Consider the following 15,662-nt stretch of genomic DNA (forward strand, 5'->3'; position numbering starts at 1 on the left):
TCCATAGCAAGACTGTCAGGAAGAAAAATGATGAGCTGAAGTCAATCCTGAACAAATGGCAAGACACTAACCGACACCACTTGACATGTCAAAGAAGCAAGAGTTAACCAGGCCCATACACATGCCATAAAATAAAAATAAATAAAAGTCATGTCATTTTATCCCCTGGGCACAAGTGTTTCCCCTGGGCCTTAGCACTTACTCCTGTCACTCAAGTGGACAACAGTCCTTGGGGGACTTGCTGGGTGGCTGCTTCACTTTTCTACAGACAGGCACTGTCACCTGAGGCTTTCCTGCTGAGCCCACTAGCCTAAGTCCAGCTTCCCTCAGCAGCGTCATCCCAACAAGGTTACCTTTTTGCTTCTTCCGTATTTTCTCAACCAGAGCTCGGATCTGTGTATATTCTTCCCATTCCTTCCCTGGGCCAGGTGCAGGACTGCTACATTCTGTAATGGGAAAGCCACTGCGTAAGAACTCCTCTTCCACTTTAACCCACTAGTCTGCGAAAGAAGGAAGGTTTCCATCTTGCTCCTAACTCACGTTCAAGGACAGAGCTACCCTAGCCATGCAAGCATATGTTCACGACCTAGGAAGTAAATAGACATACTCTGTACTTTGCAAAGCACGCAAATGGCCTGAGACCCAAGCATGCCCCTCACCTAACTCTGGCCCAGTGGCTCCATGTGTGCTCCCACCCCTTCTAGTAACTCTCCTCAGAATACATCTGTAAACAGCTAAAATCTGAAAGCAAAGCTAACATGAAAAATATTTTCCCTGACCTCTTCTAGATAGTGAGGGTGCCTTTCTAGCTGAGCCCCAGGAACAACGGCTCTCTAAGGCAACCCACTACCCTGAACATAAGCCCCAGGAACAACGGCTCTCTAAGGACACCCACTACCCTGAACATAAGGTCAATCAGTTGACAAACACTTCACATCCATGTGTTTATGCTACAAGACATGACACAGTCATGCTGGAAAAGAAACTAAGAGACTTCTGAAGAAGCTCAACTGCAGAACCAACACCTACTAGAGGCCAGGGCTGGTCATCCTGGAACACGTGGCTCCCAGCCAGCCTCCTGGGAGCACAGCCTTACTAAGTATTACACTAGCTTAAAGGCAGTCTCCTTCCCATACTCCTGCCAAACCCACTGCCCCCATCTCACCAAGGAGAAGAGCATGTGGCAAATAATTAGCATGATCTGGTTATGTGCTGACACCTAACGTTTCAGGTTAGCCAGCCTGACTTCATTCTTTCCCTACCAAATGCTGACTGAGGCCTTGAAGGATAATAGCAAAGCAGGAGTTGGGGTGAAAGCTGCCTGTGTTCCAACAGGAGGGAGGGAAAACAGGGACGGGATGCAGGGCGAGAAGAGCTCAAAGCTCCCAGGGAGGAACCTCACAGTGGCCTGACTACTGCCCACTCTCTATTTTTGAAGAAAAGTTCTATTTTTACTTGAGATTTATCTGTCACATAACCTAAACGTACCGGGAAAAGGTCAACCTAAATACAAGGGCAAAAAAATCATGGCTATGCACAAGGCATGAGCAGCACCACTTTGAACCCACAACTCAAATTATCAAAATATTTTAGCTTAAAAAAGTGTGGGCAACAACACTTCATTTTAAACTCGGAACTCTCAGGCTTCATGTGAAAACCAGAAACACTTATGTAATCACTGAGGAAAAAGGTGAGCTCTTCTGTTCTAGAAGGCCGGCTCCCTGGGAGGTCTGATGGGCTTGCCTAGGGCTAACAGCCAGGATCCATCTTCGCATGCCAAACCTCAGGTGGTACTTGTCCAGTGGCTGGACACAGCGATCTGTGTTTGCTAATGGACACTGAGCCTCAGCAGTCTGCTGAAGAGCAGTAGAACCTGTTCTTGCCCATGGGTCTGGAAAAGATCATGCCCAATGTTGGGCTGACAGTTACATGCCCAGACAGGCGCCCACACTCTGCAGAGGGGACTGAGGGAAGCTCTGCAACATCCAGGTCCACGGCCTCTAAGAATGGCAGCGCACAAGCTGCTGGAAAGAAGGGCCTGTCCCAGGGAGCCCTACACCCCTGCAGAGGAGTGAGAGGCACTGCCACGTGTGGCGAGGACAGCTGGTGGGGTGGGGGTGGGGTGTACAACAGGACACTTACTCTGCAACAGCTCACTTGTCAGGTTCAAGATTTCCTTTGGTGACACGGTGGCTGTGGCCCCAGTACCTGATTTCTGAGTTTTCACTCGACTCTTCTTACCCATTTTCTGACTGAAAAGACAAAGAAATGAAAGTTATATCATCAAAGAATAAAATCAAGAAATTAGATGTGGCATGGGAGCACCTTCATCTTTCTGAGATCTTGAAGTTTCTGAGAGGAAATGTATAAACCACCTGCAGCCTCCAAACAGGAAAGAGAAGCAGTCTCAGGAGACAACTGGCACTCCTTGTCACCCATGAAACGGGGGCAGAGGCAAACCCTCTCTACACATCGTAGCTATGCAGAGTTTCACGGTGCATACGGATGCACTGCTGCAGGACAACTAGGGGGTAATGCTGATGTATGCATCCGACACACACACAGCAGGGTAGAGTCAGAAATACTAGATCCTCAGTCATTCCTCCTTAAAACCACCACTTCCCATAGTGATAACTTAGTCCTCCCACTGAAAGATACAAACACTGAAGATACACATTTTGGATAGCTAGTCTAATGCTCATGTTCTGTTCAACAGAAAATCCAAAGTGCTTTAAAGAGCAAGTGTAGGCACTGAAGACAAGCTTCACGGGCCACGCAGACCCTGGTCTTGGACAGGGTTCCTCGTCTTGCACTTTCAGCCACATGAACCTTGTGTTAGCAGTCTTTCCATGAGAAATGACTAGGACACTCACAGACAAATGAGGTAGTGAGACAAAGGACATAACAATGACACTCTGAGTAGAGACCATGAGGAGCTGACATATATGTCTAAAGGAAACAAGGCTCAGGCCATTCACAAGTGGAACCTGGTGAAGCAAGTCAGCAAATAAATAAAGGGAGGCCCAAAGAGGAGGTAAGCTCCTTGCTGAGTGCTGGGACTTATGGATCCAATGTTTTCGAAAGAAGCTCATTGTGGTAGCACAGGCTACCCCAGTGATCCTCCATGGAGCCCTTGGATGAAGACGTAGACCATTCTCAGGGAAGACACAATGCCTACTTGGGTCACTTATTACAATAAAGAAATGGATGGGCTGGTGTAGGAATGGGCATGGAGTTTAACGGTGGAGGACACAAGCTGGGCCTAATGTGCAACACCAGAAAGGGAGATGACTGCCTGCTGTGAAGAACTGTGATAAGACAAAGTTTAGAATGTGATTCACCAACGAATACCATTGTCACTAAAGCCACTCAAATAAGGCAGGTGCTAAAATAGGAAAACAGCATTCTTTACAAAGAGGTCCATCTTCTCTTTCACATCTTATGTATCATACCACAAGTGACTTACCTGAGATCTAGTGACAGGATGTGAAACACTGGGTGTCAGCTCCCTTGGATACAAGGGCACCAGGACAACATGTAAAACAGTTAGGAAAGTAAAAGGAAGAGCTGCTTTGAGATCAAAAGCTGGGCAGGGGCAGGAGGAGGATGATGCACTCCTTCCTGTAAGTCCTAGAAAGGAGGCAGGTGCTCCCTCTCCATTATCACTGACACTCAACTAAGAACAAGGGCATGGACCAGACAGAACACCACGTCTTTCTCTGGGAATCAAGCGCACCCAGGTCCATAGAGACATGGTACGTCTACAGAGACCACAGAACTCAGCCTGCAAGAAATGAAAGCCACCAAGGTTCCCAGTAGTAATAACTTTTTAATCATTCTTCCAAATCCAGCAGACCTGCTGGCCTGCAAGAACTGCAGAAGCACACTGCTGGTGACATGCAACGGGCCTCTGGCTCCAGTCCTATTGTCAAGACCTGCTATCCTGTGAGTCTTTAAGTGACTCAAGACCAGCACTGTGAGGAAGGGGCTTTACTTACGAGATCCTCTGCCCTCACCTTCCTAGCCCTGGTGTCAGCACCTTCAAGGGCTCCCTCAAGAAGCCACAGCAACCTCCCCATATTTAGTGTCCGCCCCATTATCAGGCACCACCTAGTTAAGATCAGCTCCTTGGGTGATCACATCCTTTCTCTGTCCAAGGTTTCTTACCTAACAGGTAAGAAATGTAAGCTAAACTGAGCACTACTGCTCCTACACTCCCTCCATTTACATACCAGGAAGCAAAAGCTATTTCAGGGTCAAAAGAGTTTATAAGTTCTTCCAGACCAACAGGGTTAAATACTGGTTAAATATATCACAAAACATCCCCTGCCGGTCCCCAACTGCTCTCACCTGAGTATCTCCAGCAACCTCATTCTACATACCTCCTGCTTAGGCTGTGCCAATAATCTGTCTCTCTCCCTGACCAAACCCCTTTCTGCTACTAAACCAACCCTTCCTCCTCCTACCCCATTCCACAGAACCTTATGGGCCAGCTATCGCAAAGGCTCCCAGTCCTAGTACAGATTACCTGTACCCTTGAATACATCTACCCACCTCCTCTCTGCCAGTCGTTACCCAGCACCTCAGGCACTTGCTCATTAGCTACTTCTTCCCAAACTCCATCCAGGTATCTCCTGAAAGCTTTTCCAGTGTTCCCAGTCATGGTTTTCAGGTCTTCACACCCCTGCAATTTCTTGAACGTTCTTCAATTACTGTGGTACAAGACTAACTCAAAGCCCACTCCTCTCCATCTTGCCCCAGACCCCAGGCTCCTTGAGGGAACGCTCTCTATCTTATTTATATTCCTAAGCCCAACCCCACAGCTCAGACATCAGCACAGGGCCGTTGCTCCACAGTGGATACTACACTGAGCTATCAAGTAAAGCATCTTCATAGTTCTAATGGGGCTAAACCTGTGATCCTACAGCTGCTGCCCAAGTGTCTACTCCCTGGAGAGATACAGAAAATGTCAAATGCCTATTCTGTGTGAGAGACCATTAACAGTGTCAGTGATGTGAAAGCACCACAGAGTTCTTTGGCAGTAACTGTCATACAGCTAAGTAAACAATATGTCCAAAATGTCCAAATGTCCAAAATGGCCAGCTTCTAGAAACGCCAACAATAATTTTACCTTTGGAAGGGTGTGGATGTGTGTGTGTGTGTGTGTGTGTTTCATAAGCTTAACCATATGCCACATAGTTCACATAGTTTCCACCTCTGTTAAAGTAAGGAGACCATCCAGTGCACTCCAACCACCCACCAGGCACTCCCTAGTCCACAGACATCTTCAGACACAACTAGCTTACCTTCCTTGTATTCCCCTTGATCCACTTCCTCTTCTTGAACTTTACACACACAACCTCATTTCTATACCCTCCGGGTTTCTTTTGCTCAGCTTAACCCAGCAGGTTCCCCCTTCGAAGGATGAAGTGTCTCCCCCTACTCTACCTGCGTGGCTTCACTCTTACCCTTTACACTACTCTACCTGCGTGGCTTCACTCTTACCCTTTACACTACTTAGCTCCATCGGTTGCTCTGTATTCTGGAACACAGCCATGTCTCATCGAGGCTTCTGGTATAGTTTCCCTTCGAGGCCCTGCAAAAACTGTCCACAGTGGCCTTAGGGACTTCTAAGCTCTTTTTTTGCAGTTATCACTCCTATGAAAGTCAGTGAGGAAAGTTCAAAGGCAAGGTCATGAAGAAATGATAAAAGCTTGGTTTATCGTAGGGTTTGGTCTCTTGTCTCTTTGGACTGCTTCCCTCCCACAGACCTGCAGCTCTTAGAGACAGGAAGTAATCATCCCTAGTCCACACAGAATCTCCACTTACAGAAGGGAAGGAGAGTAACTGTCTGGGTCCCAGCAGAACACATCTCCCTAAAGCACAGGATTCTAAACTGGGACATCTCTTAATTTATTCTACCCAAAAGATAAGTTTCCAGGGTTCTCAGTCTTGAGGCTCCCAGAGTTCTCAGCCTCTGAACATCAAATCCACTGCTAAGGCCAGAGCCCTAAGGATCCATTACTTTTTGACAAACCTTGAACACAAGAGGCATTGTAAGGGCACTTCATAACCAAACCATACAAACAGTCAGACTGAAACAATGACTTCATGTTTAATGAGTTCTACTGAAGAATGAGGACAATTCTTAAAGAAAAATATACATTTATACAGGGTGGGTGAGACCCAGCTTGACCACTGTACATATACAGACAGACTTTAGTATGTTAAATAACAGACCCTCTGGAAATACAGTCACATTGTTTGTGTGTTTTTAGTCTCTTTGAAGGCAGCAAAGCAGGATCTTATTTGTTTCTGGTACCAAAGGAAGAGCAATGACCAAGCACAGCTGGAAGCTCACGGAGAAATGGAGTACTTGCTACAAGGGCCACAAGCACTTGTCCATGTGGCCAGCACAGCCCAGTAAGGTCAGTACTGATGGCTCCGGCTGTTAGGAAGCTTAGAGAGTGCTGTGACTTGGCCATGAGACCAGAGTCACCAAGCAGCAGACCCCAGCTTGAAGCCATGGATCAGCTGCATCATCCAGGCTGACTCTAAACATAAAGGCACTTGAGTCCACAAGCTCTCCCCTCTCTCCTTGGGTAGGCAATAGTGATCAATGTGAAGGACAACAAAACCAGGGAAAGCCAGGCCTGTAGGTCTCACATTGAGGCCAGAAACTAGGCCACACTCAAAGTAAAGCAGCAAAGGTAATTCTCCAAATGTCCAAGTAAGTAAAGATGGCAAGGAGGGAAAGTACCATTTAAGAAGGACGGCTGAGAGAATAGTAGGAAAGTGGCTTCCTAAATCCAATTCTTCTTTGAAGTTTTCACTAACAAAGCTGAGCTATGCTCTGTGATACCCTAACCTCGTGGATCTGAAATGATTACCCAGACTTCACACTTAGGATTCAAAACTTTGCTACACACAATGGTTCGTTTCATGATTCAGCTAACTTGGATGCCTGTTTCCAACTTTTAAACAAAGCTGTCAAAGAGGTACCAAGCACATCTTTAACACTGAATGTGTGTGTGTGTGTGTACACGTGGGGGGTGTGGTAATTACTCACTCATCAGTTTCCTATAAAGACCAAACATTTATTACTAATATTTGTTCTACATGTTCATGTGAACATATACTAAATTAAGCACCTATGCTCTTACTCTTTCTTTGTCCCTTTCCCCCTTGGTCTCATTAGAAATGTTAGCTGTATAGTACAAGGGTAGGTAAAAGACACTCTCCCCTGAAGTCTAGACTGAAATAGCACATGAACTATCATGGGAGAAGCAGAAGTAAGGCCTAAACAGCAACCACAACAGTAAGTATTACTTTAGACAACGGAAGGAAAGAAGGGAAGGCTGCTGGGGACATCAGCAGTTTCTCTTTCAGGAGGCACCTACAGAAGCAGGCCTTGCTGTAAGTCCACCCACCCACCTGTCTCCATTCACCACCCAAAAGTTTATAAAAGGCATCGGATCCTCAAGCCCGGCCCTTTCAAATCAATACAAACTATACAGCAAGCCCATCAGCCATCTCCCTATGAAACTAGGGAAACAAGCATCATAACTGTTAAATTGCAGGCTAGTATACTGGGACAATTGTGACTACTGACAATTTTCACCATTGAATTATTTCCCATTCTAATCTAATCAGAAAACTAAATAGACCATACTTTGGGGATCATGGCTAAAGAGGAGGAGGAAGAGGTGACAGAGTGAGGGCTAAATACTTAACTCATTTTTTATACAGTATAACTCATAGATACTAATGGATGACATTCAGTTGCCAAAAAATGACTTGCATTCATAATCAAAATGGAAAGGATACAAATTTGTACTTCAATTAAGTTCTTCCTAAAAATGCTGCTTTTAACTAAGTACAACTAGAATAAACATTTTTGACAGTACTTATTTGGCAATTTGCCCAGGAACCCTAACTCAGGCCCAGCATCATCTACTTTTCAATGCAGTTTGCACTGACCCAACTTTGCAGCTGGGTCTTCTTCTGAAGGAGGTTTTGTTCATGTGCTTCCTCCTGCTCCAAGCTTCCAGCTGTAAAATGCACTTGAGGTGAAGCCAGCCAATGTGTATAGAAGAACAGGAAGCATGCCCTTCCCTGTTTCACTAACTACTCTGTAGACCATGAAAACCAAACATCACAACACAGGCAGAACGGGCTGGGAAACAGAAAGACACAGGGCAGCGTTTTCTGTCCCAAACACAGCACTGACAAGCTGCTTCACATTGGTGCCTTGGCTTCACATGGTGCCGGGTGAACTGACAGTTATCAGAAGTACATTCTGGCTTGGCTCAGCATGCCACACGGTAATAACTTACACCAGCATGGCTGGCCCACAGCATGCCGTGCCACAATAACTTACACCAATGTGGCTGGTACCCACCAACTAGCACAACACTCTGGAACCAATGGAGGTGCTATATCCCATAGACTCAAAGGAATCAAGAAGCCAAGGCAAGCAAGCAGTTAAAAGAACAGATTTTGACTCAGTAGCTACTTAAGTACTAACACAAACATAGACCTAAGTTTTAGTCTCGTTATAGAATAATTTGGACTATCATATATATGTAGAGTAACTTGAGAATTCAAAAAAGTTCCTTTCCACAAAAATATTGACTATTTTCCCAGAAATTTAAACAATAATTCTGGATTTCAAACCATCTGGTTGTTTTTCTGGATAAATGGCTTTGAACTGATGTTAAATTATAAGCACACTGAGATTAACTCCTGGTTTCTTGACAGTGAGTAGACGAACCCTGAACTTAAGCCTTCCCATGCAGGCAGCAGAAGCAGCACCATGGACCACTGCCGGTGACTACTGCATCCCTAGAGGAGGCGGCACCGGGCGTCTCCGAACAGCACCTGTAATGTGAGGGAACAAACCAGGTCAGCCTGCAGCTGCACAGCTCTAGTAACGGCCTGACCAGGTCTAACTACTTTAACATCAGTGAAGAAGAGCATGCTGAGAAACTGAGGCACCTACAGAAACAGACGAGGTGTCCATCTCTTCCTGCCAAGTGGCAAGTCAGACCATGATGGAGTGTCTGTTACACTTGGGGTAATGCCTAAATCTGTCTCTGTCTCTGTCAGAATGATATAAACTGATCATAGACAAGACAAAAAAAAAACATCTCTGATAAAAATCCATTATCTACGAGCAGGTGATATCTATGAAAGAACTAGTAACCCTGTAACTAATTTGTGCAAAGTGTAAGCCCCTGAATCCAGCCTGCCAGGATCTCTCTCTCTCTGTGACAGCCTTGCGTGTCCTCAGGAGCAGTGACCTGAGCTAAGCCTTGGGCTCTCATCTGCTCTGCTCCTGCCACCAGAGCACCGCCTGCACGCTGGGATTAGCTTTGCCCTTTCTATACGCTGCATCAAAACCCAATGCTCTGGTATCTACGCCATCCTTCCAGGAAGGCATCTACTCCCACCTTTAATGAGGCTCCCATTTAAAACGGTTATCTAAAGACAACAATAAAGTAAGGGGTCAGGAAGCACATCTATTACAGCTCTTTCCAAAACAGGTGGTAAATGGTGACAGGACAGCTGTAACCTGCTAAACCACCTTGAAGCCACTTACACTCCAAACATGAGCTTCTAGAGTGTAAACTTGCAGTCTCTGACTTTAGCTACTCCTCTGTGACCTGTTCAAATTCTGTGAAGATGGCTTCCATGTTCTCTTTCTCCAGGCTTATAGTATACCACCCTCCCAGCTTCTCAAAAGTGAACAAACTCTGTACACAACCCTCCAGAGAGCAAGGCAGCAAAAGCCCTTCTGAGGCGATCTGAGGGAGTCACACTTCAGTGGGACTCCTACCCCACTGGAACTCAACTCAAGATCTTATTAATTTTTGTAAGGTTGTTCCAGGTGGTTTATAAACCAAGAGAATCCATTCTCTTGTCCCATGTATATTTCTCGAGTGTCTCATGGGACACACAGCCATTATATACAGCCTTTAAGATGAGAGGAGATCAAATAAAGCTATTCATCACATAAACTGTGTACAGTAAGACAGGTGCACTATACTAAACCTGAATATTCAAGTGAATGCAAGAATTCTGCTGTTAGGTTATTTCAGGGTGACACTCCAGGCTGCTGAAAGCATAGCATTCCTGCCATGTATTGTGGCAGTTTCCAATGACTGTTCTCATCCTAAGTGCGTGGTCTGGGCATACACTGTCCGTCATGGACTCAAGTGAGCATCTTACACAACAGATGAGACAAATATCATTATGATCCCTTAACAGATAAGAAAGCTGCTGCTTAGGAAAATTCACATAAGATACGAAGTTCAGCTGGTCCGAGAGCGTCATCAGTACTTCTCAACCATGGATCTCAGGGATAAACAATCATATGTTGAGGAGTCAGCTCACCACGATCACTGCTATCCCTAACGTTCAAAAGGCAACATAGTCTTCTAGCAAAATATATGGGCCTAAGGGTTTTCTCTTTGGTTTTTCTAAGGATAAGGCTATTTGGCTTGCTTTGTCCACGTATGTAGGAATGGCCTCAGTTAAATATGGGACATGAACAAAACTTATAAAGGAACTTCCCTCAATCAGACAAATCTTACTTTCACCTCTGTAATTCACATCCTTGTTAAAACTTGCAGAAGCCAATTAGATGACCATGACAATGGTAATTAACAACCCCAAAACTTCATTAGTCACTAATAAACACTTCAGAGTAAAAGCAACTTTAATAGTACTTCTCATTCCTAATTCTTATTTTTTTCTTAATTGTACATAGAAAACTGTTGACGTTGAAGTCAGGTCTATTTTCTCAAATTGAAATTGTCAATGTCTCCTCACTGTAAATGCCTTTAAGACCATCTCATGTCCTGATGAACTGTAATCTTTAAGATGGAAAGTGAACTGGGAGACGCACACACGAAGAGTGCAAGCCTGAGGGAGAGCAGAGGGCAGGGAAGAGAACTTAGAGCGTGTGTCTACCATCCAGCTACTTGGGAACTTGAAGCAAAAGGGTCAAAAGTTCCAGAACAGCCAGGCAATGGTGGCCGGTGCCTTTAATCCCAGTGCTAGGGAGGCAAAGGCAGGTGGATCTGAGTTTAATACCAACCTTTAAACTCTGCAGAGAATTCCAGGACAGTCAGGGCTACACAGAAAAACCCTGTCTTGAAAATCAAATAAGCAAACAAAAATTTCAAGGACAACACAGCACAACCTACTGAGACCTTACCTCAGAATAAGAGGTTTTTTAAAAGCCTAGAGATTTATACCACTTGCCTGGGAGGCCCTTGGCTCAACCCCAGCACTTTAAAAAGAAACTGTAACTCCAAATCACAGATAGTGTTAACCCTAAAACACCAAGTATTACTGAGCTCTGGGTATGTACAATTTTTATTTGTCAATGAAAAAAGAAAAACACTGTATAAAAGCACAGTTGTGGACATCCAGTCACAGGCAGTCTCCAGGCCACCTCCACGCTTTACGACTGTCACAACGTCTCCTCTCGCTCCACTGAGCTGCTCTCCCTCCAGCCCAAGCCCATTACTGAGCTGAGACTTGCCAAAAGTTAAACATTCACTTTGGCCTGGTAATCAGAAATCACTCAGTTTCCTTTCAAGGCCTAACTTCAGCAAAATCTTTGTCTCTACTAACAGAAAAACTATTTTAAATAAGAAAAGAAAAAAATTCTAAATCTTTTCTTTTGAATTTTATACATAATTATTTTATTTCATTTTTTTCACTTGAAACTTGTTGATACCTATTTTGTGCCCCTAATGATATGTTTATTTCTAAACCTAGAGGAAATTCTCAAGTGGAAACAAGGTTTATGAGGTTTATTTCTGGCTTAAGTTACTTGACAAACTTAACACAAAAAACTATTATTGCATATTCTTCTAACTGAAGATTTTTTTCATAAGGCTATTATGAAAAACTTAAGTTTTGTCTCAACTTCTTTGTAAAAGAAAATGTATCACTAAGGGGGTAGAGAGATGGTTACTTAGATAACAGCATTTCTTGTTTTTTCAGAGGACCTGCATTTGGTTCCTGACATCCACATCTGGCAGCTCACAACCATGTAGTAAATCCAGTTCTAGGTAATCCTTTTTTTTTTTTTTGACCTTCATGAGACCAGGAATACATAGGCATGTGCTCGTGCATGCATACGCACGTGTGTGCGCGCGCACACACACACACACACAAATTTTTAATTAAAAAATTAATTTAAAGAATCAAAAGGCTGTCAGAATGTTTAACCAAGAGAGAAATTACTGTAGAATTAATATTTTCGTTTCCAAATGATCAATAACTCCAATTTTAGGAACAAGATAAGGAAGAGATAAAATAAAACCCAGTGGAAGAAATCAATTTTGTGAAATAAAGCAGCAAAGGTGCAAACTAGAAAACCTGAAAAGGAAGAGATTTTTACTATAATTAATAATCTCAAGTGTCTGAATACAAATAAGAATGAATTGGTCTCACTATAGCAGAAGTAAAAGGACACACAACAATTCCAAATATCTTTCTCGAACAGAAAGTAAGTCCAAACATAATAGTGAAAATCATGAGCTAATTGAGAAAGCAGATACCTGGCAACAGCAACTCCCAAAGAGCATGAGAACAATATGCTCACTGTTATGTTGAGATAATCTAATTGTAATCAATGGTTCCTCTGCTTCTTTAGAGCAACACAGCTTGCTCCCGTTCCCAAGGCTTTGGTCTAAGAGGAAGAAACACACTGAAATGTGTCTGCTCCAGGAAAATCGGACACGCTCTGTAGCTATGAGCAGGCCACCACTTTCCAAACATTCCAGCAAACTAAGCAACAAACAGTTACATTTCTAGCAGCTACTTCTGAGTCAAACTGAGACAGACTTTGTAACTAAAACAGTTCAGAAACTTGGAAAGCCTCACCCTGCTTGCAGAAGCCATAGTACATTTCACTCACAGTCTTACCAACATTCCATCCACACAGCATCAATCACAGCTACTCTCCCTTGTCCAAGGTTCCACTGCAGTCAGCCACCAGCAGATGGAAATAGGTAAGGGGACAGACAGAAGTTCACCATTATTGAACATACACAAATCTCTTCTGGTGACTACTCCCTGAAGGACACAGTAGGATGACTGTTTGCAGGCCAGAGGCACTGTACGAAGTACTGGAAGTAATGGACAGACAACTCAAACCTTGAGAGAGGCTAGTGTGCAAGCTAGATACAAACACTTCCCCACTGCATAGAAGCAGTTAAGGCAAGGATTAGGGGCATCCTCTATGGACTGGGGAGACTCTGCTAGATCTACCACAAGCAGAGCTACTCCATGCACTCCTGGTGCTACTTTGTTGAGCACTGCCATCTTTAACATTCTCTTTTAGGTGTGACCAAGATTTGGAAGGTTGCTGACTGTTCACCACAGTGCTGAACGTAAAAACAGTTTTCTAATGGTTGACCTACAGGACAGTAACAATCCAAACCTGAATATAACCTCCTCATTGTCTCATTACCACGTGGCTTCTAAGGAAATGGTTTAATCATCTTTAAAATTGGCCTAAATATGATTCACATAAAAAAAAAGTCCTCGAGAAACCAAAAAAAAAAGTCAATGACGTGTACATGTGTAGTACTGAAGATGGAACTTCTCGCACAATAAGCAAACACTCTAACACTGAGCTAGATCCCCAGCCAGACAGGGTCTCTCACACAGTCCAGGCTAGCTTTGAACCTATGATCCTCCTGACTCAGGACCCTGAGTGGCTGGGGCTACTGTGAGCTGTCACAAGGCCCAGCCAACAGCATTTCAATGAGAATTTTACTGGACATTTATAAACAGAAAAGGAACGGAAACTCTCATCGCTAGAGCCCGCGTCAGCACAGTGTTTGGATCTTCAAGTCCAGCATAGCGTCACTGAGATGTTTGTACAGTGAAAGAGGAGGGAAAAGCAGCAGCCACTTCCCTCCAAGGGAACTAGATATCCAGATATTAGTAATATCTCAAGCAAGAGAAAGAAATGCACGGTGAAGAGGGTTGGGGGAATAAAGACCAAGGTTGTTTAGAGTCCCAGAAAGATTTTCTTCTGTAGCTTTTCAGAACTTGACTTTGCAAACTATTTTTTTAAGCCCTAGAAAAACTCATTCCCAGATGGCTGGAATTCTACTAAAATAGCAATTGCAGCGCCCAGAGACCCATCTATAACGTGAGCCTATACAGGTAGGAGCCCACATACATACTGTAGGTAATGTAATGGTTCCAGTGAGTCTAGACAAACTTTTTAACTTGGAGGGGAAATGTCCGTTTATGCGGCTGTATTTTACAGGTGAGTTCACTTAAAACTCCCCAAGACTATCACTGTTTAAAACTCATTTTAAAACCACCCTCAGCATCGATTTTGAAAGGAAAAATGGGGACATTATTATCACTTACATACGAAAAATCCACTCTTTCAGTGTCCAATTCTGGTTTTAGTTTTTGTGTGTTTTCAAAACGGTCTCCCTAGGAAGCTCTGGCAGGCCTGAAACTCTGGCAGGCCTGAAACCCCACGCCTCGGCCTTCCTAGATGCAGTTCTGTTACATCCATCACTAAAACCTCAAAATCTTCTGAGGGTCTGCAAGGCAAAATGACTGTCAACATCCTGTCCAAGTGTTTACTTCGGTAACGAACAACGTGTTCGTTTAGAAATGGATTACAGCATGCCCACAAGCCATCCTCAACGTGTGCATACTTCTGAAATGCACCAACGTCCTCTCCTGACACGACGCGGCGGGGGTGAGGCCCCTCGCAGCCAGTGGCGCACGTCACTAATCAGCTCCTTCTCCAAGAGTGGCAACCAGGGAGGAGAGGCAGAGTCGCAACCCCAGGCCGCAGCCGCGAGAAGCAAGAGTTGAAAAACGGAATGTCAAACTCCAAGAGCACTGAAGGCTTCTCTCTCGCAGCGCGTTCGTCGCGTGTGGACCTCGGCCAGCGGCGCGTGGGAAGAAACCTGACCTATTTTCTACGCCTGCCTTGGCGAGCGGACAGTGGAGGACAAGGCGCGGGGGCCGGGCTCCCGGTGGGCAACAGAGAGCTGCAGAGACAGGCGCCTCGGCCCCAAGCCGCGTGCGCCCGCCGCCGGAGGAAGGAAACCAAGGCTGCAGCCCGCCGCACGCAGTCCCAGCGCCCCGCGCGCGCTCCGGGCCCCGGCCGCACCCGAGGGCGGCGCCCAGGCCGCGCCCAGGCCGCGCCCTGCACCTGCCGCTTGCCCCCCGTCCCAGTGGCTCAGAGACGTTGCAGACGCTCGCAAGTCCCATCAGGGCAAAGGCCTGCCTGGCCTCGGAGCCCCGCAGTCGCCCAGGCCCTGAGAGCTCGGCCGCGGCCGACCACTAGACCTCGGAGCCTGCCCGGCCGGCCTTACAGCGTCAGGAGCGGCGGAACCCCGCTTCCTCGGCCCGTAGGCCGCACGCGGGAGCTTGTCGTCCGCACTCACCTGCCCGCTTCGCCTACGCGCAGCGGCGGCACCACACTCCGGCCGGGACCCCACCGTCCGCCTCAACCAACCCCCAGGCGGCGGCGGCGGCGGCGGCGGCGGCGGCGGTGGCGGCGGCGGCGGCGGCGGCCGGACGGGAGGGGCGGGACCGCAGCCAGAGACAGCCCCGCCGCCCAGGCCCAACCCGGCTCCGCCTGCCCTTGGGCCCCGCCC

General features: G+C 45.8%; 1 protein-coding gene across 3 annotated transcripts in view; it reads right to left on the reverse strand.

The window, feature by feature from the left end:
• The window catches only part of Setd3 (SET domain containing 3, actin histidine methyltransferase), a 70,121-nt gene extending 54,488 nt beyond the window's left edge, over window positions 1-15,633 (reverse strand). Inside the window, exons 1-3 of one of the 3 annotated variants that reach the window (XM_028764491.1) lie at window positions 15,450-15,633; window positions 2,143-2,252; window positions 354-446 (exon numbers count right to left, since the gene is read on the reverse strand). In XM_028764491.1, coding sequence (XP_028620324.1) covers window positions 354-446; window positions 2,143-2,245 — 196 coding nt within the window. In that variant the 5' untranslated portion in view covers window positions 2,246-2,252; window positions 15,450-15,633. Of the gene's footprint in view, window positions 1-353; window positions 447-2,142; window positions 2,253-14,409; window positions 14,428-15,449 lie in introns of those variants that run through there. The other 2 variants (XM_028764492.1, XM_028764493.1) reach the window with 2 other exon arrangements.
• Window positions 15,634-15,662: the final 29 nt, after the last annotated feature.

This window comes from Grammomys surdaster, unplaced genomic scaffold (genome assembly GCF_004785775.1).
Source record: "Grammomys surdaster isolate TR1022 unplaced genomic scaffold, NIH_TR_1.0 144, whole genome shotgun sequence".
NCBI classification, from domain to species: domain Eukaryota; kingdom Metazoa; phylum Chordata; class Mammalia; order Rodentia; family Muridae; genus Grammomys; species Grammomys surdaster.